Source organism: Labeo rohita, chromosome 10, assembly GCF_022985175.1.
Source record: "Labeo rohita strain BAU-BD-2019 chromosome 10, IGBB_LRoh.1.0, whole genome shotgun sequence".
Classification (NCBI taxonomy): Eukaryota; Metazoa; Chordata; class Actinopteri; order Cypriniformes; family Cyprinidae; genus Labeo; species Labeo rohita.
Genome location: NC_066878.1, coordinates 9,847,106 through 9,875,100, shown reverse-complemented (window position 1 = coordinate 9,875,100; position 27,995 = coordinate 9,847,106). Strand labels below are relative to the sequence as shown.

The window sequence follows — 27,995 nt, the reverse complement described above, 5'->3', positions numbered from 1 at the left end:
TCTTCAAACTCTTGTTTAGTTGAGGTGTTGCTACATCCACCTTCTTTGAGCTCATTGCTTTCAGGAATCAGTTCTTCATTAATGCAATGTCCTCTTTTGGAAGCGGCTCGTGCCCGCTGAACGTCATTAACAGTACAGGGTGGAACCTCCTCCTTCTGGCAGATGTTCTCTGGTTCTTCCACCCTCGAGATTTCAAATTTAGCCTCTTTGGTTTCCACAAGGCTGTCCAGATCCCCCCTGCCCTCACGCTCCCCGACCTGAGGGCGGATGTTCTTGATGGGGCTGTTCGTGACAGCTGTGAGCCCACCAGGCCTCCTGCGTGAAGGACGTTGGCTGAGAAAGCTGGTCAGGACGGATTCCAGAGCAGAGGCTTCATTGGTCACCTCACGATCGGAGCATGTGCCGGTGGATCGACGCTTAGCCGTTCTGGTCAGCATTTCTCTTTCTCTCTGCTGTCGCTTGCGAGTCTCGGCCGCCTCTCGCTCACGGTTTTCCTATAGGACATAGATGAGGGTGTGGGTGTTTCTTCTTTTTCCCTTTTTGATTTTAAAAGTATACACTACCAGTCAAAAGTTTTTGAACAGTAAGATTTTTTATTTATTTATTTATTTATTTTTAAGACGACAGCAAAATACAGCAAAAAAAAAAAAAAAAAAAAAAAAAATCAGTAATATTATGAAATGTTTTTACAATTTAAAAATACCGCTGCTTATTTAAATATATTTTAAAAAGCAATTTATTCCTGTTATCAAAGCTACATTTTCAGCATCATTATTCCAGTCTTCAGTATCACGTGATTCTTTAGAAATCATTCTAATATGCTGATTTGCTATTCAAGAAATATTTATTATTATTATCAATATTTAAAACAGTTGAGGACATTTTCATGATTCTTTGATAAATAGAAAGATTCAAAGATTAGCATTTATCTGAAATAAAAAGCTTTTGTAACATTATACACCATTTAGCAAGGATGCTTTAAACTGATGAAAAGTGATGACTTTGAATAAAAAAAAAAGATATTTATAATGTTACAAAAGACTATGTCAGATAAATGCTGTTCTTCTGAACTTTCTATTCATCAAAGAAACCTGAAAAAAAAAAAAAAAAAAAATAATAATAATCTACTCAGCTGTTTTCAACATAAAAGTTTTTTTGAACAGGAAATCTTAAATATTAAAATTATTTCTTAAGAATCATGTGACTGGAGTAATGATGCTAAAAATTCAGCTTTGAAATCACAGGAATAAATGACATTTTAAAATACATTCAAATAGAAAACAGTTGTTTTAAATTGTAAAAATATTTTACTGTTTTTGCAGCACTTTGGATAAAATAAATTGCTTGGTGAGGAGAAGAGACTTCTTTAAAAAAAAAAATAAAATAAAAATCTTACTGTTCACAAACTTTTGACTGGTAGTGTATATTTATCTCCTGTTCACAGACTCATTCCAATTTTGACAAATGTCTGTAAAACTTGATCAGTTTGTCAGTTTTGCTAAAACAAATATTTAAATTAATTTTTTCTTGTCTTCATTTGTTCTCCAAGGCTTTGCCTGCAAATGTACTTTGCATATAACACTGATGTTAATCATGAAAAAAGACAAAATTGTGATGTAACTTCCATCACAACTGAACCTTTTTGTCCTGTCATTCCTTTTCAAAAAAGCTTGTTCATACACTTTTTACCAGTAAGTCAATGGTGTCAGTGAAAAGCATGTCTGAGATGAAATACAACATTAATAAAAAAAAAAAAAAAAAAAAAAAAAGTAAATGTGTGGTGCAACCGATTTCATTTCAGTTCATCCCAGGCTAACAAATCTCATCTAAATTCTTCATATCTAAAACCAAAATACATTTTGTAAACAATAAGCAACAGACATTTGATGCAAGTATTAGAACTGTAACAACACACATTGGGCACCGCCCTACTTATAAAGTTTCCTGTGTTTTCATTTATACGACATGAAATTTTACCTGCGTAGCTCTCTCAAACCTCTCACAGAAGGAATGAAAGATAGAGCAGCACTCCTCTAGTTTAAACGTGGCTGGGTCTTCACAGAAGTACTCCGCTACTGAGGTACTGATGCTGTCCAGTTCCTGAAGGGAGGCCTCCACATCCGCAAGACGAATATCCGCCACCTATACAGGAGCAGACATATCTTGGATTACCAGTATTCTGGTAGTAACATTTCAAAACCTTACACTGGAATTTCAATGCATTATCTTGTAGGTCACACAGAAAACCCAAATTCTTCTTACACGGAGAAACGCTTCCATCTGATGTAGTAGATCAGGCTGTTTACTGGCGTCCATCTTTGCTTCCCTTATTTTTTCTGCCTCTCTTTGAAAGTCCATCTCCACCTCCTGCTTTTGGATCCTATATTGAATTAATGAAAAAAGTAGAATTTTACTCCTGAATGCATCACTTAAACAACACAAAACCTGTATTATATCTACCTTGCAGCAATTCCAATGTGTTGAAGCTGTTCAGCAAAATGCAGCAAAGCTTCATCAATTTGTTGGGCTTGCTATGATAAATAGACAATGATAAATGGTCTCAGTGTCAAAAAAGTATAATAATTTATTCCAGAATCAACATCTAACAATAAAAAGTCCTGAAAAGAATAATAACTACATTTACCATAGACACATAGTGCATAAGGTTCATGCCAGGTTTATTTGCTTTAGTGTCCACCAGTTTGAGCAATGATGTCATCCTGAAGCCAATAGCACTACCTGCGTAGCCACCCTGAACAAGATACAGCCAGAGTCATTTATCTGCTCCAGCTCTAGTTCACACTGAGGAACAGTGTATTAATAACAAAAAACAGACCATGTGACACTCACAGCATTCATGTAGTTACCAGCCTTTAGCACCAGCCTGATGATTGAATGTAGGTCATCACATGCCAGCAACTCTGGTAGACAGAGAAAAGTTTGGGGTCAGTAAGATTTTAACACTTAGATTTTAGCAAAAAATTATGAAAAATAACAGGAAAGGCATTAATAAATGTTATCAAATGATCCAGAAAAATCAGTGTTTCCACAAAAATATTGTGCAGCATAACTGTCTTTAACATTGATAATTTCTTGAGCAGCAAATCAGAATATTACAATGACTCTGAAGGATCATGGAGCAATGCTGCTGAAAATTTAGCTATGCCTTCATAGGAATGAATTACATTTGGAAATATATTTTAAAATAGAAAAAACATGTTATTTTAAATTGTAATGATATTTCACCGTATTATTGTTTTTATTGTATTTTTGATAAGTAATAATCTCACCAAGAACTTGTTAATGAAATTGTATACATTTGTCAGCATTTTGGCAGATCATATAGTATTGTATATAAAGTGGAGGAATCACAGAAAATGTATTTTAATCTGTAAGTTAATTTTGATTTAAATACTTTGAAACAAAGAAACAGGATTAGAAAATGAAATATTTCAGGTTTTGCAACATTTTTAGGTCATTAAGCAAAAAAATACATTTGTGGCACTGATCACAAACTCCTTTGTACAGATGGTCAGACGTTCTGAATGTTTGATAGTCTGTGCTGTATAACTTTTAGTGTTGTCACGATACCAAAATTTTCACTTCGATATGATACCTGACTAAAATATCACAATACTACTACTGAACCGAAAAAAAAAACATAGAACAACAGGATAGGTAATTGAATAACGGATGATTCAAATGGAGATCATAGTTATTTTATCTATTAAAAAGCATTTCATCCCCCCTTTAAAAAAAAAATAAATAAATAACATAATATTCGCATGCCAGTGCCACTACACAGGATTATGGTGAACAACTACAGAGAACGAGCCTACAGGAGCCTGTTATTAATAAGAACCTAGATGCAAGTAACAAACTAAGGGACAACAAAAAACAGACACAAATGAAATAAAGAGGGCCCTATGAAATTTTTTATTTTTTCCTAAATTCCATTTTAATTTTTCTAGACTCCATTTTAATGGTTACATTTAAAAAAAAAAAAAAAAAAAAAAAAAAAAACCCCGAAAACATTTATCAAAAAGCATGTCTAATTAAAGTCATGAAACTTGCAGAATTTAACAGCAATTCATTAAAAGTTTAACAAAAATTACATGTTTTTAAGGCCCTATGAAATACATTTTATTATTTTTCTCAAATTCAGTTTTGTTTGTGAACCTCCGTTTTCCATTATTTTTCTGTATTCTATTTTAATCATTTCATTACATTTTAATAATCAAAAGCATGTCTAATAAATTTATAAAGGATAATCAGATTTGATAAAGAATTCATTTTTAATTATAAGCTATTTCTTTCTTTTTTTTTTCAGAAATACTGTGTTGTGCATTTACAATTTTCTGGTAAATAATTCTGGTAAATCTTTTTTTCTGGTAAATTTTTATTATTAGTAGTAATTTTTAGTAGTACTATTACTATCTTTACATTAAGTACTATATTAATATATTTCTGAATGTCAAGTTAAACCGAACTTTTATTTTGACGGATTGCTGTGAAGACCTTTAGGATCTTTATTATATGACGATAGTTTTCCGTAAAAGAAAATGCTCATGAATGACTCTCAGAGCAGTTCTAGAGATTATGTTCATGTGTCCATGTACTCATATATTGAGGCGGCAGAGGCTGAAAACACCACGAGGGTCACGTGTATGTGTGTATTAAACAAAACCACTCACTAACACAGACACGCAAAAATACGGCTCTTATTAAAATGCATTCTTAAAGTACCGGTACTAGGAAAATGCAAAATCGTACCATTTTTAAAAGCAGGGTATCGCGATACTTTAAGTACCGGTATATTGTGCAACACTAATAACTTCCTATACAAAAAGATGAAAAGTACCATTAGCAGCAGTTGTCATGACAGCAATGGAGTGTTTGACCTCCTCAATAAAGGGAAAAAACTCCTCTCTGAGGAGCAGGCTCTTTAACCTCACTTTATACCTGAAAACAAAGAAAAGTCGCAGAATCATTAGTGGCTTTTTAGCTAAAGCCCATTTCAAACAGCTGTTTAACACATTTGAACATGAGAAAATTCTGAGAGACATATTTATACAAAATAGCACAGAAATTGTCCAGTCAAATGCTTTGAACCATGACTAGAAAACGCACCCTGGCACTTGAACCAGCATCACCATGAAACGGTCAGCCTCGTTTAGCTGAGACAGATCTCCATTGAATGACATCAGCTTCTTTGTCTGGAACACATCAATACAAGTGCAGCATTAAAAACAGAGCAGCTCACGTCATATGAGGTCATACAGAGAAAGCCAGTTTACCTCCATATCATCAGGCAACAGCTTGCCTAGCTCCCTCAGTTTCCCGGAAGCAAAGCACAGGTTACCGTGCCTGACGGCCTCTACAATGTCCTTCGGTGGCCTGTAAAGTGCATTGAACACAGATGAGAGAGATGAGATGTTTTTAAAAGGCCTACTTGAGAGTCACTTTGTGTACTCTCAGCAGCTTTTTACTTAGAATGGACATAATTCAGTGCAATGTTCTTCGAGGCAAGTGCATGCTTTCATGTCATTTTCTACGGAAACTTACTACCGCAAGCACAGAGGAAAAAAAAACGTTTTTTAAAAAGGTTTATAAAGAAAATAAAGCACTGCACACAAAAACAGGAAATCATGGCTTACTATGTATACAGATTATACAGTTGAGGTCAAAAGTCCCCCTTTCAGAACCTGCAAAATGTTAATTATTTTACCAAAATAAGAGGGATCATACAAAATGTTATTGTTTATTTAGTACTGACCTAAATAAGATTTTTTACATAAAATGTTTACATGTAGTCCACAAGAGCAAATAATAGTTTTAATATACAAGTATTCATATAGAAGTTTTCAACAGCAGCAGTTTCAACATAAAAATGAACCTGTTCAAAAATTTTCATACACTTGATTCTTAATACTATGTTCATACCTGAATGATCCACAGCTGTTTTTTGTTTTGTTTGTTTGTCTAGTGATCGTTGTTCATGAGTCCTTTCTTTGTCCTGAACAGTTAAACCGGCTGCTCTTCTTCAGAAAAGAGCAGTTTTCCTGCATTTTTGTGTATTTAAACTCTTTCCTACAATGACTGTTTGATTTTGAGATCCATCTTTTTACACTGAGGACAACTGAGGGACTCGTATGCAACTATTACAGAAGGTTCAAATGCTCACTTGTGCTCCAGAAAGGCAAAAACCACACATTAAGAGCTGGGGGGTGAAAACTTTTTGAATTTGAAGATCAGGGTAAATTTAACTTATTTTGTCTTCTAGGAAACATGTAAGTATTTTCTTTAGCCTCTGAAGGGCAGTACTAAATGAAAAACATATGATATTTAGGCAAAATAAGAAAAATGTACACATCTCCATTCTGTTCAAAAGTTTTCACCCCCTGGCACTTAATGCATGGTTTTTCCTTCTGAAGCATTAGTGAGCATTTAAACCTGCTGTAATTATTGCATACGAGTCCCTCAGTTGTCCTCAGTGTTCTCAAATACACAAAAATGCTGGAAAGAGTTTGTGGGTCCCGAAGGATTTTTCTGAAGAACAGCAGGCAATTTGTGGATCATTTGTGGATGTAAATTTTTTAACAGGGTCATTTATTTTCTCTTGTGGACTATATGTAAACATCTTTTATGTGAAATATCTTATTCAAGTCAGTACTAAATAAACAACAACATGCATTTTGTATGAACCTCTTATTTTGGTAAAATTAACATTTTGCAGACGCTATAAGAGGGATGTAAACTTTTGACCTCAACTGTATTTGAAAGTGCCAACTGAGAGGACAAATGCAAATGCTCTAGGAACTTTAAAGATTCAGTTGCCTTGCTATTCAGGAAATCATAAAACAAGTACAGGACTGAGTTCTGAAATTAGAATTTTTTAGGAAAACAATTTTATACTGTACCTTACCTTTTAAATTGTTTTAGCAAAATCCCAATATTCATACTTTTCTTAGAGTTGAGAATTGACACCTAAAAAAAGACACAGATGTAAATTGTGTAAACGTCTCATACACTGAGAAAGCCTTTTGAAATAGCAAAAATGATATACTATATTTAGTGACAGCAACTAAAAATAAAACCTAGGAAACCTGAGATTAAACACGCACTATTCACTGTATAAAAGAAGACGGAAGTGGAATCAAAAATATATGGCTACATGCTTTCTTATGTAATATCTTAATTGAGATTGTGTTTTTTCTAGGCATTTTAACACTTTTCATAGTTTATACTTTAAAGTAAAGTATGTTTTACTATTAAAATGGCTTTGGGGACAAGAGAATTAAACAAGAAAGGAAACAAGCAAAGCTAGAGATCATTTAGGAAATGAGAAGTTGTGCTTCCACTTTGACGGGTCTCAGAAGACACTATGTCCAATGCTGAAACTTTATCAGAGCATCAATACTGGAGTCAACTCTCCAGATCATTATCCTGAATGTTTGAAAGGTGAGAGACACAAATGAGCAATAGATTGGGTTGATGTAGGCCACTAGTGTACTAGAATTCATGTTTAATTCACCCACTTGCCCCTGTCCTGCACTTTGAATCTTGATATACAAGACATGACATCCGAGCTGCTTTTCAAACTTGAAGTACTGCCTCAACTAAAGGGCCTCACTGGCAAGTACAGCTACCCTACTAGTTTTCCATGACAAATCCATCAGCTTTACAGCAAAGTTCGCTTTAAATAAACTTTTAACCAGTGCCACTTACATTCTCGGATTCTGTAGCGATTTGTGAAAGTCCCCACACACTTTTTCTGACCGTACCACCCTTACGGACCAAACCGTGCTGCTCGCTGTGGCTGAAAAGCTCCTCCATTCGCTTAGTGTCCAGCTCAAAGTTTTTGAGGTTATGTTGGGATGTCCACACGTTGCGCTTGCCCAACACGCTGTGCCTGGGGATGGCGTCCCAGTTGAAGTTGCGCATTTTAGAGCGCCGTTGGACAGTCCGGATGAAGGGGTCCCCCAGAGGTGAAGGAGGTGGCGGTGGTGGGGGTGGTAGTGGCAGTGGCGGTGGCGGAGGGGGAGGAGGAGGAGGTGGAGGGCCCACGGGAGGGGGCTGTCCAATACGTATAAAGGGTGAGGTCTCATTTTGAAAGCAACTAGAGGGGTCAGGAGGAAGAGCAGGAAGGGGTGCTGTGGTTACAACTGAAGCTCCATCCATTGGAGGACACAAAGTGGACAAATCTGAAGAGATCTGATAAAATATAAAAATGCAAAACAGTGAGAGGCAAATGATGTGTCAGACACAGTGTTCCTACAGAAAAAAGAACATTGCGCTTCTGAAAAATAATTTAATCAAGATTTCTAAAATCAGTAACCTATAAGTGAAACTAAAATTTAGGACCAGATGGTGGGATGTTAAGCCTGTGCAATTTTTACACACTGACAGGCATTAAAACAAACAAACAAAAAAAAGCCAACATGTGAATTTCCAAAGATAACACTTGCACTGGAAGAGCAAGTTGCTTATTTAAAAAAAGGTACCTGTGTGAGCAAACCACAAAATCAGATAATACTTTACAAGACCAATTTGCACAAGAGGCAGTCAAACTAAATTTGCTTCAACAGGCAGTCAAATAAACCATTTGATGAAGATTATCAAGCATAAAGGCAACTTTGCATATTACATGTACTTCGGTCTCTCTAGGTTTAAACACAACTGGGTGTTTAATTTATTTAAACATTTAAAATAATGCTTTTGACTTGGCTATTATATATAGCCTACAAACTGAGTCATTATGCTGACTTGCATATCAATACTAATATCATTCATATAAACATTTATATAACTGCTTAACTTTTATACATGAGTATTTTCAATAAATATTTTTGTTTGCATAAAATTACACTACTAAAGGACTTGTAGCTGCTTTACGTACAGCAATTTCACATTTATGTTTACAAGAGGCCGAGCAAACAAATGATAGAGATCACTACATTACAGTTGTGCCTTTTTAAACTAAATGGTTAACTCCAAAATTGTCCAAAATCATGCTGACAATATATTGATAAGACAGTTATCAAATTTTGAAATGTGCAACCCTCAAACAAGGGAATAGTAAGCCAGTCAAACATAAACGATTATCGGAACATTAAGAGAAAAGCAACAGAATGTGACAGAAAATTAATTTCTTTCTGGATATACGTACCGGTTAGTAAATAATATCAGGTTAGTGCTGATGAACGCTTAACCAACTGATGTCCATTGCTGGAGAAAGTCAACAGACAATCCGCATGTCAAACGCCATCAACTGCCTGCACGAGCACTTTAATGGATGAGAGTGGCCACACCCCCTCACCTGGGGAATTCTCACCTTTGCTATTTAGAATACATTTCGTTCTTCAGGAAGAACATTCTTCATAATTAAAGAAGAAATGAAACTACTGGGCTACACACACTGGGTCATTATGTTAAATTATTTTTAGCAACAACCCAGCACACTGGGTTAAAACAGTTAGCGCCACCAGATTTTGAATTGTAACGGTCGTCACTGATAGAAACCGCAAATTTAGTACTGTCAAAGGTAAGTCATGTCGTTTTGCAGTGTATAAAACGGTACATATCCTTAAAAATTAAGTTATAATGCCCTCTATCGGCTTTATTTAACATGTGTAACATACAAAGTTCGAATTTGTTATGGGTCATTCCACGAAATTGGTACCTTTTGCGTCCGTAAGTAATCAAACATAGATTTAATATAACAACAAATAAATATACAATTTAAAACATAGCAATACTACTTATGCTTTTATCAATATTACATAAAAAGTCAATTAAATATTATTTTAAATAATTTAAGGACTTTTAATTTGTAAAATGTATAAAAACATCACATTTGCATATTGTTCTCAAGTTAAGTCTCATTGTTAAACATGTTTTTGGCATATGTAAGTATGCATTTTTTTCTTTAAAATATAAATTATTTTATTGGTGACTGCTGGTTTCATGTCAGCACTGTTACCCTCATCAAAAAACTCTTGTAAAATAAAGTACATTAAAGTGACATCACTTTTAAGAGGTTACATCGTCTCCTAACCAGGATTCCAACACTTAAAACCCAAGCATTTTTCTCTCACTCCTCTATAATGTTGTATTTTTGATGATTTATGAGGCTTGACTGAGAGGGGCCTGATCCTGTTACCATTTTTAAAATGTAAATTTAAACAATTATTTCTTACATTTAATAATCAATATCTAAGTAAAATCATTTGAAAAGTGTACAATATGTGCTTTTGTGAGCTTGAGTATTAGCTAGCAATTAGCAAATTGCTAAAATCATCAAACCTGTTACTTTTTAGACTAGAGTAACAGGTTTTGACGTGGGTAACAGGGATGACATTGATTAGGTTTGACCCTGTTTCTAAAGATTGTCTGTGTAAAATTCAAACATTTTGAAGGTCACTCTTGGTATATTATTGAGCTAATGCCTATATCTTTCAATGGTATATGAATTCTAATTAAACTATAGTATCTAGTTACACTTGTGTCTGTAACAGGGTTGACAAAATACCAAAACAGCCTGAGATGGCACAATACAATTTCTTGTCATTAAAAAAAAAATATTGATTAAACTTATTTTGTTTAAAAAAAAAATCCAAGTGGAAAAGGCACCGCTTTCATGGAATGACCCTTATTTGAATCCGGGCTTCTTTATTTTACTGTGTAACAAGCCTATATAATATTAGTCAGTTGAGACCCTGCTGAAAAAAACAATAGAAACCACCACAGAATTTATTGTTAGAATTTATTGAATTTATTGGTTTACTGGCTATAATAGAAACTGTAATGCTCTCTAATTGGTGGCTTGTTAAAACCGCTAAACACTTATGGAATATGTCCCAAAGCACAACACAGGAAACCATTTTTAATGGTTTTAATGGTTAAATGTTGATCGTTGTAATGCTATTTGTAGTGGAAACCATTAGAATTTCTGTGATGGTTTCTATTGTTTTTTGTTTGGTATTTTTTTCAGCAGGAGAGAAAGGTCTTCCTGCTCAGAAACCGATTTAAATATTTTTAATAGTAGTTTTTCACTTGAGGGAAATGTTTGGTTATCCACTGACTCAACAGAAACCGTGTGAAAGCTAACAATGTGTTGTATTAGCTTTTATTTATTATCCAGTGATGGAAATATTCAATTAGATTACTGGAGCACTGGCCCTAAAATTTAAGAGACATTTGTAGTTTCAAATTCAACATTTCCCTCTAGTGGTCAGCATTAATTTTGCATGGCCTGACTTCAGTTCCTATGTTGGCATTGTTAAATTTAAAGGACAAACAGGGTCAAAGTAAACCAAACAGGACATCAACTAAATACAAAAGACACAAAGAGCATTTTTGCAAACTTTTCAAATTTTATCTGGTAGGTTCTTGTACGTTTGTTGGTCAGAGGTTTGGTCAAAGCCAGGAGCAAAGGCTAACATCATGGGTTTCCAGTTTCAAAATCTGTCTTAATTATCTTTACATATATACAATCATTCATACACCACAATACCACAAAGCAGCCTAAAATATTGATTGTACATAAATATGTTAATATTTATAACCCTTCCATTCTGCTATGCTCTAAAACTAGTCCTGCTAATGGATTAAACATTTCAATGCCAAACACTTCTGTTAATAGGAATCAAAATTAGAGTAACAAAAATAATGATCCAGAACAATAACAAAACTTAATGGATGTATTTGATCTACAAATAATAGAAATCTACTGGGAGGAAAAAAAAAAATCCAGAATTAGTGTTCAGGAGGTCTAAATCTAAAATCCCATTGGTCTGGTACAAATGTCCATCACTTTGTGAATCAGTTCAGTCTTTGGGGCTCAAGATGGAACCCTTTTCTCCAGCTCTCAAGATGAAAATAATCACACACACACTATCATCTGTGCACCCTGATGCCAGCAAATGTGCCAGGACATAAAACAAAACACTTGGTATAAAAAAAAAAAGATATTGTACAGTCTTCAAATAGTTGACATCCAAACTAAATTAAGCATTCTTTAACATTCACAAGAAACCTTTCCGTTTTGTTTTTCCTAGAAACATTGTCTCGCACTACTACCCATGTAGTGTTTTACTGGTACATTGAACAGGATTGAATCACAATGCATGAAAATGTACAACTAATATCATCAGACCTGCCATGCAGAAACACACAAGGGACATCCAATGTAGGCATACATGAAAATACACTTTCTAGAAACATCTTCAGTATTGCTTCATCTCAAGCTTAGAAAGATTTAGTGCAATGTTCAAAAGTAGTGAACATTAGATCATAGTCATTATTTCAGGCTTACGTAATTGAAAATACTAGTAAATAAAACTAGACTGACATAAACTATAATCTGACAGTCTGCACTTCAACTCCATTATCACTGCACTGAGTCTGTTTTAAGCAAAATTAACATTTCCAAGTGTATTTTAAGCACGCTGAAAAAAAAAAAAAAAAAGGCAAAAACCCAGTAAGACTCATCTGATTATACCATCTCATCACAAATAAAAATGCATACAAAAAAATATATATTTTGAAATATGCTGTTAAATTATTACAAAAAAAAAATGTGTACTATATTTTTGTGAAAATTGTGAGGGTTAATGGAATAATACATTAGCACTACTATGACACAGAAAGAAAAAGTGTTACTGTGATATTAATGAGTATATAAATATTTAATTGTGGAAAACTGCCTTTTTTAACCAAGGCAGATAAAGGCAATAAACACAGGGTGCATCAGAACCAGTTGCAATTTGAATGCAAATTGGGTGAATATTAGGGCTTTGCTGATGTTAACAGAACACAGGTCAGTACATAAACTCTAGTGCACATTTTGGTAGATAAAGAGGCAGATAATGGTGGGTCTCAATAAATGGCCCATGTTAAAACAATCAAATATAACTCATACATACACTTCCTTGATTAACTTATGATTATTAACTTAATGAAACATAAACCTACAAACATTCTACAGCTTTATGCATTGGTACATGATACGACAATAAAATATAATTGTCAAAATAAATCAAACTGCAAAAAACAAAACAAAACAAAAAACTCCTCTCCTGTAGAGAAAACAATCATGCTTCATAAATTCAAAGCTGCAACTTTGATTTTTAGATTAGTCTTCCAGAACTAAAACGTGCACCAGATGAAATTCGGTCCATTACAGATTTCAGTATTATTAATTTAAGGTTAAATAACTTAAAATGAATAACTCATTTTAAGATATTAACTGCAGTATTTCATGTATTCAAAGCATTTTAAAGAGAAACAACTGGACAAGGATTGACTCAACAGTACTCTCATGGCCTAGTAAACATACAAACGTACAAGGATGCAATACCAACATCAGATAAAACTATATCTGATTTATATCAAAATAAAATTACTTTTTGTTAGAACCACCGACACTGAAAGCTCTGTAATAGGAATAATTTGCATCCCCCATTAGCTATGAGACTAAATCTACAATAAAGAAAAAAAAAAAAGATCGTAGTAGTAAAATAAAACCCTTTTCACAAAAAAATAACAAAGGGAAAGAGTTCCTAAAGATGTGGTCACTGACAGAGAGAGAGAGAGTGTGAGTAAGACTGAGAGTAATCTGGATAAAACAGCTGTTCTGACTTACACATCTGAAGGATTGTTTCAGTCGGTTTAATGATATTTATAGGGATGAAGCTTCAACTGATACTTTTGATATTTGATTGGAGCCTTTAGGACCGGCGGTTACATACTAGAGGTGACTAGTCTCAGAGCAAGGACAGGTTGAGGAGGAGGAGGAGGAGGAGGAGAAGAATCAAGGAAGAGAAGTATAGAAAGAGTTAATGTTAAGGAGGCTTTGTTGTAGCCCTTCTCTGCAAGCATCTCAGAACGCTGGTCTCTTGTGGTCCTACTGTGTTGCTCTGTGTGGTTAAAGACATATAACAGGAAACCAGGGGTAAATGGGCACTTTCACTGTTCCTCCAGCCAAGAAGGTTTGTCGGCCCCTGGTGGTTTGAGTTTAATGTTGAACTGCTTGAGGGTCTGTTCCAGCTGTTGTTGGTTTCCAGCAAAGTAGGCAGAGATGGCATTATGGAACAGCAGAAGTTGCTTGTGCATCACTTTGACCTGCGAGAGAGATACACAAACACACACCACGTCAGATGACAAGATAGAGACAACAAATAGATTAAAGGGATAGTTCGCCTAAAATGAAAACTCTGTCAATAATTACTCACCCTCATGTCGTTCTAAACCAGTAAGACCTTCGTTCATTTTCAGAACACAAGTTAAGATATTTTTGATGAAATCCGAGAGCTTTCTGACCCTGCATAGACAGCAACACAACTGAAATGTTCAAGACCAAGAAAGATAGTAAGGATATCAATAATATAGTCCTTGTGACACCAGTGGTTCAACCGTAATGTTATGTTGCCTTGAGAATACTCCTTGGGCATAATAGGGCTACCCCCTAATAATTGACGAGAAAAAGCTTGGTCGACCAAAATTGTATTAGTCACTTAGCTGCAGGAAAAAAAAAAAAAAAAAAAAAAAAAAAAAAAAATTTCCACAAAGTCACACAGTCCGTGACGAACAGATCATTTACGTAGGGTGACCATATTTCAGCTGTCAAAAAAGATGACGGGAGCTGGAAATTAGGATCATATCCCATATCAAAACTCAAAACATATAATTTTCATACCCAAACTACATATTTTAGTCACTTTTACGCAGAGTGATCATAAACACAGATAAAAGGCTTCCTACCTCAGTGGCCATCCTTCACAAAACTTCTATCTACCACAGTTTTATCATAGGTAGAATGCAAAATGTTTTAATACAAGCATGTCAGTCAAATGTAATTTATGCAACATTTCAAATCTTTATCCCAAATTTATAAAAAAAATTTGGCAACCCTGCATCCAACACGAGCTGCATCCAAAGCGATTTAAATACGCTGCATATTGATGCCGACTGTAGAAAGCAAAAGACGAATCCCGTGCATTTTTAGCGATTTAGAAATCCTGTCCAGATGCATTTTTTTTTATTTTCAAAAAGAGGGGAAAAGAGGATGTATGGTCACCCTAGCAGCAACTTTACATGGCCGCTCAATCTAATGTTTACTTAGAAATACATGCCCTATTCAAGAGTCTGTGAGGATTGTGGAAGCTGAATAGTAGCACGCTCACTGCATGACAGATGGAGGTGCCGGTGCCGTCACTTGCTCTTAAAATACTCCGTCATTTTTGATCATGCAGATAAGTGTATAACATCTTTTAAATCTGTAAAGACTCTACATTTATTTGTGTGCACTCACAATGAAAAAAAAACAAAACTGCACTTTTGTAAAATAATGAAAGCAATCAGGATGCACTTTCTGCACACAAAAAGTATTCTCAAAGCTTCATAAACTCATGACTGAACCACTGATGTCACATGGACTATTTTATGGACGTACTTACTACCTTTCAATGCCTTGTATGTATCAGTTGCATTGCTGTCTATGCAGTGTCAGAAAGCTCTCAGATTTCATCAAAAATATCTTTATTTGTGTTCCGAAGATGAACAAAGGCCTTACGGGTTTGGAACGACATGAGAGTGCGTAATTAATGACAGAATTTTCATTTTTGGGTGAACTATCTCTTTAAGGGCTACTTGAGTGATATTAAGAGGAAGCTATGCAGGTGGTCGGGCACCTTGTTTTCTTCCAGGAACTTGATCTTGATGCTAACATCACTGCGGAGACGTTCATATTTGTCCTTGTGGATCTGGTACTGCTGCTGAGCAGTCTCGATACGAGCCATAGTAACAGCGTCCCGCGGGCCCATGTTCAACTCTTCCAGATCCGCCCTGTATGCATCGAACTCTAGCCTATAGATCAGAAAAACACCATAAAAAACCCAGCATACATTTTTTTTATATATATAATGTGATGCACAAAAGTTATTTATGATGAAATCTGACATTTAAAGGCATCTAGTATTGCATCAGATGTACCACAAAAAATAACTGTGAAAGGGGTTATGCTACTCCTTTTCTCTTTTCAAGACTGAGTAAGAAGGCCAGTCATTGTCAGTGCCTTCAGTTCATTTAATACCATTTTGTCTGCACGTGCAGTATTATTCGATACTAAACCAGACAACTGTAACGTATAATGACCCTCTCAAACGTCCAGTAGCATTACAGGCTAATTAACCTAAAACACAATTCAAGTGCTTGAATTTCCAGCACTGACAGAAAGTAGGGCCCAGTGTCTCTTCACATTGCAGAGAAGTGGAACACTTTAAGCACCTTGGAAAAAAACAAAAACAACTCAAGGTTTATTATACTAAAGGCTACAGAGCTGTAGTAGCTTTTACCTGGCATTCTCATACATCTTGATAGTCATCAACGTGTCTTCCATTGTTTTGTTCACCAGCGTGTTGATGCTGGACACAAAGAAGTTGATGGCACCGAGCAGAGTCTCTCCATTCTTGCACAACAACTTCTGTGTTTCTGCATTGTATCCAAACTCATCCTGTGCATGAACAATACGGCAAACAAACTTTGAATTTAAATATCAGATGAAAAAATTTTAATGAGAAAAAGTGCCTCAACAGCTTACTGCAACTAAAGGGGTTGAAGTACTAAAATGATTCAAACTAAAACTGGAATATATTTAAACAGAAAAATAAATATAAAATTAAAAGGAAAGCTGAAAGTATAAAATTAAAAGCCAATTCAGAATATTACTAATTATACTATATACTATAGTAGTATACACTACCAGATTTTTAAGATTTTTAATGTTTTTTTTTTAAAGAAGTCCCTTCTGCTCACCAGCCTGCATTTATTTGATCCAAGGTACAGCAAAAACAGTACAATTTAGAAATATTTTACTATTTAAAATAACAGTTTTCTGTTTGAATACATTTTAAAATGTAATTTGTGTGATTTCAAAGCTGAATTTTTAGCATCATTACTCCAGTCACATGATCCTTCAGAAATCATTATAATATTCTGATTTGCTGCTCAAAAAACGTATTATTGTTATTATGTTAAGTAAGTACAGCTGAGTAAATTTTTTTTTGATGTTCTTTGAAAGGTTTATTTGATAAACAAAGTTCAGAAGAACAGCATTTATCTGAAATATAAATCTTTTGAAACATTATACATTTCTTTATCATCACTTTTGATTAATTTAAAGCATCCTTGCTAAATTAAAATATGAATTAACTTCCAAAAAAAAAAATAACCCCCAAAAAATTATACTGACTCCAAGCTTTTGAATGGTAGTGTATAATGTTACAAAATCTTTTTATTTTTTGATCTTTCTATTCATCAAAGAATTCTGAAACAAATGTACTCAACTGTTTCAAAGTTTGATAATAACAATAATAATAATAATAATAATAATAATAATAATATTAATATTAATAATAATAATAATAATAATAATAATAATAATAATAATGTTTCTTGAATAGCAAATCAGCCAATTAGAATGCTTTCTGAAGGATAATGCTACACTGAAGAATGGTGTAATGATGCTGAAAACTTAGCTTTGATCACAAGAATAAATTACACTTGAAAATATATTCAAATAGAAAACAGTTATTCTAAATAGTAAAATTATTTGACAATTTTACTGTTTTTGCTGTACTTTGCAACAAATAAATGCAGGCTTGGTGAGCAGAAGAGAATTCTTATAAAAAAAAATATCTTACTGTTCAAAAACTTTTAACTAGTAGTGTATAAATATACTAAAACACTCAGCTCTACATGACAACAACCAGCTTTCATTTTCAAGTAATTTCAGACAATCCATCCAGCAATGTTAGAGATAATCTTAATTGATGCTAAAACAAACGCTAAAGTAAACCCCTAAACAACTGTGGCCTTTAACTGCTTGGTGACATAGTCTTCCCCGTCTGTAAGCACTAGTTATTTTTAACACTGACAGTTTGAATTATACATTCAGCAACAGCATAAAATCACGAGTATGTTTACAGCAGTCCCATAATTATGCATGGCAGTCACAACAAATGTCATAAATCTTAAGATGGCCGTGCCGCCTCACCCGAAGTTCTGGAGACTTCTGACTGAGGTCTGCAAAAGTGTCTCCGAGGGCATGCTGCGTCTGTACCATGCTGTAAAAGTGGTTGGTTAGCGCTCGCGCTAAACGCAGCACATTCTCGTACTTCCTCTTGGTTTCCCGCAGAACCTCGATCTGAGCCTCCAGCTCCAAATCCACAGTACGCGAGCCACGGCCAAACCTCTCAGAGATCATCTGTTTGGTGCACTAAGGGAGAGACGGACAACAAATACACATGGCTTCAGAAAAGGAGTGTTTAACAAAATATGACGTTAAATAAGACGTTAACTGACAAACCTTGTATGTGTTCAGGCCCCATTTCTTCATAATGTCGAATTTCTCCACAGCAACACCTCTTGTGGCTTCTTCTGCTGTCATGGAGGAATTGCTACTGGCGTGATGCATGTTGGACCCTGATACACAGAAAATGCTTACGGTAAGTTACATATACACCGTACAACTACCACATTAGAGACAGACAGCTCTAAATAGATGAGATGAGAGTGAAAGTGTTTTACTAAGTAGGGGGAATGTGTTGCCAAAGAGCCCTTAAAAATGATCCAGCGCTCTTTGGAATACCTGGGATGTCTTCTGATTGGTGGGCTATTCGGCAGGCAGCAATCTGGCTTGGGGCAATGCTAACACCCCTAGACTTCATTCGCAGGTCTGGAAGTGGTCATGGCCAGGGATGGCAGGGGGTATGTGATGGGGAACAGGGAGTAGGTGGTGGATATGTAAGAAGTTTTATAATTATTTAGGCAATTGGGAAATTAATTTTTAATGGAATGGGTTGTACCATATGAGTATGGAAGTGTGTAATGTCAATGTGTATGTGTATGTGTGTGTGATGAATGTGAAGGAAGAAAAGGAGGATGGAGGGAGGGGACAGGGGAAAAAGAAGATGAGAGAGAGAAAGTGATAATGTAATGAGATGAAATGAAAACACAACTGATATTTTGTTAAATATGCTGCCTCGTGACAAACACACATCGCACCGCTGTTATTTTAAACCCCAATATGTCTGATCATTTATTTTTAACTGCAATTTACACACAAAAAGAGTGTGACTAGAAGTATCACACAGAAAAAATAAAATGATTTTACACCCAGCACATTTTTCTAAACATTTCCTCTGCAAAGTCAGCAAGATTAAAGCCAGATTATAGTTCAAATTGATTTCTGAAGCAAAAATTTCTGATAGTGAAAAAAGCAACCCTAACCCTGCAAGAAAGAAGAAAGAGAAATGTAGCTCAGTCAAGCCTGCTAAGAGAGAAAAGAAAAGCTAAGCGATTAAATTTATTCCTGTAGTACAGCATCCCATACCCTGTGAAAGACAAAAGCCGTTTTGAAAAGGACTATAATTCAAGGCACCATGGGAAGGTGGAAAACGACAAAGAAAAGTCATGCGTTACGAATGAGGCATGAATGACCTTGCCCATCATTTGGAATGCGTCTGTTGCCCAAAAAGTCAGTGTTAATATGGAGCGCAGGACCTGAGAAAGGGTAAAAAAGACAGAAGGTCCTCACTGAATCAAAAAAAATTCATGCGTTTAAGGGCCCAGGATGATCGAATCATTTTGTTAGCCACATGTAACTAAATTAGAATAAAATCAAAAGCATTCAGCTTTGGCTGGGTTAGTTTGCATAAGTTTGCCTCGTTTTTTATTGCAGGGGAAACTTATTAAAAAGAACAAAGCTGAAGCTCATCTGTTTCTCTGGATCTGTGGCCTTTTTCACTCTGGTTAATGTCAAACTTTAAAGCCATTAGGCATGACTCACAGAATACCTATACACATAATGACCAATGTCTCCGGAGGCCCTAGATCTCTTTTGGATTGCACCATAGGAAACAAAAGAGTGGAAAAATTGTAGTGGAAATTATACAAACCATATTGTGCATCTCAAAAAAAAAAAAGTATGCACTTGAAAGTCATTCCAAACATGGTAAATGTCACAAATAACAAAACTCTAATTTGTGATTGGGGTTAAAAGAGAAGTTAACTTCCAGATTAAAAATTTACAGATAATGTACTCAACTCCCCTCTCTTTCTTCAGTCATAAAGAAATTATGTTTCTCGAGGGAAACGTTCCAGAATTTGTCCATATAGTGGACTTCTATGGTGCCCTTCCAAAATGCCATTTCATTGCAGCTTCAAAGGGGTCTAAACGATCCCAGCCTAAAAAGAAGGGTCTTATCTAACATGACGAACGATTATTTTCTTGAAAAAAAATAAAAGTACAATTTATCTACTTTGTAACCTCAAACGCTCATCTTGTCTATTCTCTGCGATGCGAACTCTATGTAATCCGGGTCATGTCGAAAAACTACCATCTTATATTCTCCTCCAACTTAAAAACGTCCTACATCGCTGCAGAAGTACCAACCCAGTGTTTACAAAGTGAGCATTCAAAGAAAATCAAAGCCCTTTACAAACAAAGGTGTAAAGCGATGTAGGATGATTTTGAAGTTGGAGAAGAAAATGAAATGGGAATTTTTCCACATTTCTTTTCACTAGATAAGACCCTTCTTTCTCAGCTGGGATTGTGTAGAGCCCTTTAAAGCTGCATTTAAACTGCATTTTGGAAGTTCAAACTCGGGGGCACCAAGTCCACTATATGGAGAAAAATTCTGGAATGTTTTCCCTCAAGAAACAATTTCTTTACGACTGAAGAAAGAAAGACATGAACATCTTGGATGACATTGTTAATTTGGAAGTTAAGTGGAAGTAAAACTAGCCCAGTTGGTTTTTAAAAAAGGTGTAGTTTTGCACACTGCAGTAGCAAAGAACGTGTGAAGAACAATGAAAAGTTCAAGAACGTTAGAGTGAGCTATACCTTTGATGGAGCTGGTCGGAATGATGCCTTCTGTTGTACCTCCATAACCACCTGATACGATGCTGGTCTCATTTAGGTTGGGCCCAGACACCATGACCTGTTGTAAGTCCTAGAGAAACGTTAAAAAAAAAAAAAAAACACACAAGAGAAGGAAGAGACCTTGAGAATGTAAAACTGTAACCTAGGTATGAGCCAATGAGCCAATTTCTGTAACATCTACAAACACAAACATCGGTGAAAGTTGTAAAATGTTAGAAAGGACATTTTAGGATTAGAATCACACTACCACAATCAGAATTATTAAGAATCACGTGTCTGTGAATCATGTATAAAAAAAAAAAAAAAAAAAAAAAAGATCAGATTTAATTTCCCATGAAAACAAACCCTCTTAAAAATTCATGTGTTTCCTTGATGTAGTAAAAGAATTTGACACCAAAGCTTACAAGGCATTTGCAGCACAGAGAAACAATGTTATCTGAAACAGTCGCATTAGTGACTATAAAACTCTCACCAACCCACACTACTGCGTTGTGTTATCTGAGACAATAAACTAAGAAAGAGCTCGCACACAAATAAACAACAACATCTGTAAATGGGATCTGCAAATCAATGGTGTGATCAACTTTTTTTCCCCAATGTGTTAAATACAATATTAAAAGATTAATCCACTTCCAAAATAAAAATGTACAGATAATTTACTCACCCCCATGTCATCCAAGATGTTCATGTCTTTCTTTCTTCAGTCGCAAAGAAATTCTGTTTTTTGAAGAAAACATTCCAGGATTTTTCTCCATATAGTGGACTTCAATGGTCCTCAGTGGGCTGAAGGTTAAAAATGCACTTTCAGTGCCGCTTTAAAGGGCTCTACACAAAACAATCAGTTGTTTTCTTAAAATAAATAAATAAATAAATAAATAAATTATATACTTTTTAACCACTGCATTGAAACAGCATTTTTAACATTCAATCCGTTGAGCACCATTGAAGTCCATTATATTGAGAAAAATCCTGGAATGTTTTCCTCAAAAACTTAATTTCTTTGTGAATGAAGAAAAAAAGACCTGAACATTTTGGATGATATGGGGGTGGGTAAATGATCAGGAAATTTTTATTCTGGAAGGAGTAATCCTTTGTCAGCTTTGACTAAAGTTAAACAAGAAAGTTTAGTTAAATGTATCATCATACATTTAAATATGGCAGGAACAAAATAAAATGTAAGCAAAGTATCTAACAAAGTAAGGACAGACTATGTCTGTCAATAATGATTATTTAAATGGTCTTCCAAAGCCTGACCTGAAAAGACAGAGACTGTTGATTAAAAAAATTAATAAATAAAAATCTGTTTCAGTGATAGTGTATATAATAAGGGATCAACCCATTATCGGCGTGGCTGATTAAGCATTTTATGCTTAATCAGCCGATATCTGTATCGGCCTTTTTCAAAAATGGTTTTCAGATAAAATATTTTAAAAGCATTTAAAGAAAGTTTGTCAGAGCCTGGTTATTCTTAATTTTATATTCATTTTAATTTTTACACTAGACACATATATATATATATATATATATATATATATATATATATATATATATATATGTTCAAAATATCGGTTATCGGTCTACTTGATCTGTAATAATCTGTATCGGCCCTGTAAAACACGCATCAGTTGACCCCCAAATATTCTTTTGGCTCAAAGGACACATATGCTGTATGTTCTGTACCATATGCAGTACGCCCTGACAAAACAGAATTATTATAAAGGTTAATACAAATTTCATTGAACATACAGAGTTAATACATACTAAAAGGTTGCTAGACACTGGTTAATACCACAGAAAGACAAAACAGGATGTTTTTCAAAACACAATCTGTATCATTTGGATTTGTATCTGACCTCAAACACTGATTAATAGCGAGTAACAAAGGCCAAAAAAATAATGCATGTGATTTGAAAAACATCCTGTCTATTGTGACCAGGTTATGGGGAGAACTAAAATCATTATCTGCTGGAACGACAAACACGTGCGGGCATACACACACACACTCTGCCACCCTTCCCAGTGTTCCTTCTCACCCTGAGGCCTGCAGGACTCCCTACCTTCTCTCTTAAGCTCCACTGAATCTTTGCAGCCTGCACAGACATCGGGGAAGAACATGACAACAAAAAGACAAACAGAAAGATAAACAAACCAAAAATGAAGCACAATGTAAAACAAAATCAGACTTGAAAACAGTGAGGATGAAGTAAACCACCAAACATAATGCAATCCAAATTTTGGGGCTGATTAGCACCTGTTAATACAGTAAAGACAGGCTTGACAATGCATTGAGTTACACTATTCTGTATAATTTCAGCCCTGATTAAGCCATCTTAATCTTAATTATTAATCATACGAGTCATAAATTGGGTTGCTAACAGATCCGCGTCACTCCAAACAGTGAACAAAGGTATAATTAAAAAACAAAGCAAAACTGATGCCGCTTTTTCTCTCTCTGGGTAAAGAAAGACAAGAACATTTAGAAAGTCTGTTATCACATTCTGGCTCAATGCTCCTGATCTATTTAAAGACACAGGGTAACGCCAAAGTACCATCTGCCTTCAGCTGAGCCATTATTGCAACTGTGATCAGGATGAGCTTTGTAAAATGGACATAACATGAAAATGTTAGGAAATCAAATTTAAAACAAAACCCTCACTTTCTTATAGGACTGATCCTGGCAAATATATCACTACTTGTCTGTTTGCCTAACACGTCTTCTCCCGGATCCAGTGCCACGGTATAATTGTCTAACAGAGGTGTGTCTTGTGACAACATTACCACTTTACCCTTTCTTTACAATGGTTTCAACAATACAGAGATTTCAACAATCTTAAAATGCTAAGACACACACTAGACGTACACTGAAGTATTGCCAAAAGCCATTTTAAAGAAAAGAATGCATATTACCATTACTTATTAACATGCCTGACAACCTTGTTTTTAACGATTTTAAAGGCCTCAAGAAAAAGCTAAACAATTATAACTGCAGTGTTTGCATCACCTGCTACCTTGAGGTCTTTTCTCATGGCTGATATTGTGAGACTTGCAAAAAGAAAACTAAACCAACTGGGCAGACAGCTATAACAGCTAACTCTAACTATGAAAACCAGACTCATCAGTCATCCACATTTTGATGATTTGATATTTCTTGTTGATTTGATATGGCTTCAGCTTTGCAAATGGAAAAAAAAAACCCTCAATCAATAGGGTGATTTCAGGTAAAATGCACCTGAAATGACCTGAATCACCATGTTTCGCTCACCTGTTCCAGGCTGTCATCTTCTGCCAGGTTTCTAGAGTCCCCATTACTGTTAATAGGAATCTCCATAGTGGCTGCTTTGCTCATCATACTGTCCGCCATACTGGAGTGTTACTGAAAGACAGAGTGAGATGAAGTAATTATTATATATTCATAAATGCACAGCTGATAATTAACAATGCAGACCAGACCTCACTTCAGACAACAAGCGCTAGATTATTACAGGCTCACAAGGTCAAAGTGAATGGTAACCAAGGCCGGCTGTCATGATGGTGAATAAATGATGATAATGTATATTTGAGAAAAATATCCCCTTAACTGTCCAATCTACAAGGCCTTCTATACGTTTCCCGGAAACTGTAGATTGAAAAGAGATTACTCAGGAATGTTGTGTTAAAAAGAACTTATCAGATCTGACAAGGCCCAACCCAGTCATTACCAACAAAGGAACAGCCATGGAGTCCAAGAAGTAGATCTTTCACTACAAACTAATTAACCCCGTTAAACCCCCCTTCAAGTTTCTAGATATTTCCAACGATACTTGCTTCGGTTACTCCTTCAGAGCCCAATCCCACACCTGCGGGAGGGGCTTCGCAGCGATGAGAGAGCAACTTCATTGTTAGCTCTCATAAAGCTCTCGGGCTCAGCCTCCTCAATGGGCAGAGGAAAATATAGGAATGCTGGGAGCTATGTAACAATCATGTGACTCATTCAAGTTCGTCTAAGCTTCAGCTTTAGACAGGCGCTCAGAGAGGGAGGCTCGGTGCTCAAAGGAGGCATCATAGTCTGCCTTCACATAAGAGCCATTTAATTCTCCTGAGTGCTAGAGCATGAAATTTAGGCAGGATAAAAGCTAATGGTTCAGGTCTTATCTGTAAACCACAGGAATGGAAAACTGGCATTAATAAATTTGCACTCAGTGAGCAGCGGTGATGGCGGTGAGCCAGTGCAAGTGCTCCTTTACTATAATGATGGAATGGAGGGGATAGGACCATGGTCATGGGATGTGGGACAATGTGACCTTATTGAAGGCATTAAAATAAGCACCATTTAGCGTAACGAAATAGCAAAGTCCTTATGCCGGAAAGCAATGTTTCACCTTTGATTTACCAGCTACATGTTAAAATGACATTCTTTTTTACTTATGAATGCTTTGCATGGTGGTCAGCATCGTCACCTACAGGAAGGTGTAGCAAAGACGATCCAGTGTATAAGTGCCTTTTTTTAAAAGGACATCTGGATTTAATTTGGGTGACATTTCAGCAACCTGTTGTCATATACAGTATGCCAACTCTTCAAATGGAAACATGCATGGGTGGATGGATGGATGTTTTATTCAACTTCAGTGTTATCGTGCTCAACATGGCTTCAGAAGATCTACAACCTCATTAAATAGACAGGACTGTAATATGACAGCCACGATAATACTACAACATGCATCAATGCCTTTTTTCCTGTGATTTTCCACTGGATTGCGGAGGCAGCATGCCTTCTAACCAAGGCTGCATCTATGACAACCACTACAGTGAAAGGAACATAACTCGAGCTAGCTGGCTGAGGTAATGTTGCCTCATTAGGCGTCTTCCTAAAAAGTCTCAAGGGGAAGTAACAAGAGGCTGTTTATAACAAAACAACACAAGTTTTGACAAGTGATAAGGATTTTCATTCCAGTGATTCAAATAGTTCGAATCTGTTCGCTAAAAGGATTCATTCAGATACCAGTCAATAGGTGGCGTCAAGTGTGTTATAAGCAAATCACTCAACCAATTTGTCTGCAAACACAGAGAGGACCAAAACAATTATTATACTTTATTAAAATGCATATGCTTACGAATCTTCCTCACAAACAACAAAGCAATCGCTACGGCTATAGAGGGTTTTCACTAGTTGGCCATATTGGTGGCACTGAACGTAACAACGCCACTGAAACGAACAGAACTCGCAAATTTTGTTGAGCATTGCTGCTGAAATTGTTCAATTATTGTCATGTTTTAGGCTGTAATAATTGGTCAGACCCGGAAAAACATTTGGAGTACTATAGACTGACAAAAGATATAACAAATCAAAGAAAGGCGTTTGTAGTTGGTGAAACTGAACCAGGATTTCCAAGGCAACAATCCTGACAACATTCATGTTTGTTCTTATAATTTCCGGTCAAGTAGATAAAATATTAGGTTAATGTTTTAATTAATACTGCTTGTACATATCTTTATCACCTATTAACTTTAGTTTGTAGTTTTGTTGCACCCTTTCCTGCTAACTAAGTCCGTCTCTATGATTTAGCAGCTTCCACACGTTTCTTCTGTGGTTTAGACAGCATAAATTAGCAGAACAACATATTCAGTAGTACATTAACTGTGCAGTCAATGCTGTTGTTCACATCCGAGTATCTCCGCGCATCCGGGAAACTGATCAACCCGTGACGTGTATGCAAACCGTTTATTAGCCTAGACAGCCACTCATTCAGTGAAGAATTAGTTCAATAATTCAAACCAGCACTCGAATGTTATTGGCTCGCGTTATACTGAATGAAAACAAATGCAAGCATGAGCTTAAAGGAAAAATATGTTAGTACATGAAGGTGAAGAAAAAAGTATAAACTATTGTTGAACATATGGCTAATATGCGTGGTGTGTAAATCATATGGAGCAACTACCTGGGCGAACAGGTGGGACAGGTGAACGGCGACCATTTTCATGCCATTCTACCATACGACAAAATTAATCTGTACAAACTCTAGAAAAAAAAATCATTTAACCTATTTTTTTCATAAAAGCACGAGATTTCTTTTCAGTTTAAGGATTGACGTTTCTTGCATAATCGACCTTATGGCTCGTTCAGCCGTGAAACAGCTATGCATTTTATTTCCCATAACGCATCATTATTATAACATGTCAGGCTGGCTCAAGCATCCAAGTATCCAACGTCCAAGTGACCGTCCATGTCGCCCAAGGGCCTTTAATTTAAAAAACGTTTTTCATGCATCAAGACGAATATAACACACTTGATCAGCAAGATCGTTACCTAAAGCCACATATTATTTTTCGTCGTCATATATTTAACAACAGTGCACTACATGAATGCTAATTCAGCATTTGCTTAGTGCGATAAAGAATGCATAAATTAAAAACAAGACATAAATGGTTATCTTACCTGTGCGTTTCCTATTGTAGGATTAGCTATTGGTCACGCGTGCTGGATGTTGTATCCCAGTTCATGCGCAAGTATATACTGGCACTTCCAAAGGAGAGAGGAAATAAAAGCACGCATTCATGGAGGCTGAATTTATGTTAATTCATAAACAAGCGGCTTTTCGCATGTTCAACCGATTCCACTATGTCCGGCGGCTTGTTTGTATTCTTGGGCGAATCAGCCTCCACTAGCCCGAAATGCCTTGCGGATCTGACGACAGGCGCCGACCTTCCTTAGCCAACGTGGAACACTCAGCTAGTGCGACAAAGCAGCCATGATGAGAAGGGAAGAGAGGAGACTATGCACCTGTCGAAGCACTGTAGGATATATGTTAAAAACAACAACAACAATAACAATTATAATGATAATAATTATATATTTTTTTCTTTTTATTGTTATTATTATTATTATAGGCATAAAAACAAAGACGCTTGAGAATGCTAAGAGACTAATAACCTGCAAAACACTTCTTCAGACTGTTTTGATGTGTTACTTAAATATATGTACTTATAAATGATCTGTTTTATGTTTATTAAAAAAAACTGACTGTACGACCACACAATAAAAAAAAAAACAAAAAAAAAAAACACTAGATTCAGC

The 27,995-nt window shown here is 35.6% G+C and overlaps 2 protein-coding genes across 7 annotated transcripts in view; both read right to left on the bottom strand.

The window, feature by feature from the left end:
• fhdc3 (FH2 domain containing 3) overlaps positions 1-9,302 on the bottom strand; it is a 10,282-nt gene extending 980 nt beyond the window's left edge. Inside the window, exons 1-12 of the mRNA XM_051120268.1 lie at positions 9,170-9,302; positions 7,729-8,214; positions 6,926-6,987; positions 5,298-5,397; positions 5,131-5,216; positions 4,862-4,962; positions 2,851-2,921; positions 2,645-2,752; positions 2,461-2,531; positions 2,263-2,380; positions 1,978-2,142; positions 1-494 (exon numbers count right to left, since the gene is read on the bottom strand). The exon at positions 1-494 is cut by the window's left edge and continues 980 nt beyond it. Coding sequence (XP_050976225.1) covers positions 1-494; positions 1,978-2,142; positions 2,263-2,380; positions 2,461-2,531; positions 2,645-2,752; positions 2,851-2,921; positions 4,862-4,962; positions 5,131-5,216; positions 5,298-5,397; positions 6,926-6,987; positions 7,729-8,181 — 1,829 coding nt within the window. The 5' untranslated portion in view covers positions 8,182-8,214; positions 9,170-9,302. The remainder of the gene's footprint in view (positions 495-1,977; positions 2,143-2,262; positions 2,381-2,460; positions 2,532-2,644; positions 2,753-2,850; positions 2,922-4,861; positions 4,963-5,130; positions 5,217-5,297; positions 5,398-6,925; positions 6,988-7,728; positions 8,215-9,169) is intronic.
• Positions 9,303-11,739: 2,437 nt separating this feature from the next.
• Positions 11,740-27,588, bottom strand: arfip2b (ADP-ribosylation factor interacting protein 2b). 6 transcript variants are annotated; one of them, XM_051121387.1, is made up of 10 exons: positions 27,357-27,588; positions 24,207-24,317; positions 22,978-23,034; positions 20,906-21,014; positions 19,501-19,563; positions 18,368-18,483; positions 18,056-18,277; positions 16,356-16,513; positions 15,693-15,867; positions 11,740-14,124 (listed from the first exon to the last, which is right to left on the bottom strand). In XM_051121387.1, the coding sequence occupies exons 2-10, from the start codon at positions 24,303-24,305 to the stop codon at positions 13,969-13,971; spliced, it is 1,155 nt and encodes a 384-aa protein (XP_050977344.1). In that variant the 5' UTR covers positions 24,306-24,317; positions 27,357-27,588; the 3' UTR covers positions 11,740-13,968. The 6 variants fall into 6 exon arrangements, with proteins under 6 accessions (XP_050977344.1, XP_050977345.1, XP_050977347.1 ...); XM_051121388.1 differs by having other exon boundaries at positions 23,002-23,034; XM_051121390.1 differs by lacking the exon at positions 19,501-19,563.
• Between the last annotated feature and the right edge of the window lie 407 nt (positions 27,589-27,995).

Excerpts from the sequence above, each read along its gene's own strand:
- arfip2b (XM_051121387.1), bottom strand. The coding sequence starts at position 24,305 with ATGGCGGACAGTATGATGAGCAAAGCAGCCACTATGGAGATTCCTATT. Across the intron at positions 23,035-24,206 it reads AAGATGACAGCCTGGAACAG|GCTGCAAAGATTCAGTGGAG; the intron begins GTGAGCGAAACA and ends ATGTCTGTGCAG. Across the intron at positions 19,564-20,905 it reads TCCGACCAGCTCCATCAAAG|GTCCTGCGCTCCATATTAAC; the intron begins GTATAGCTCACT and ends ACCCTTTCTCAG.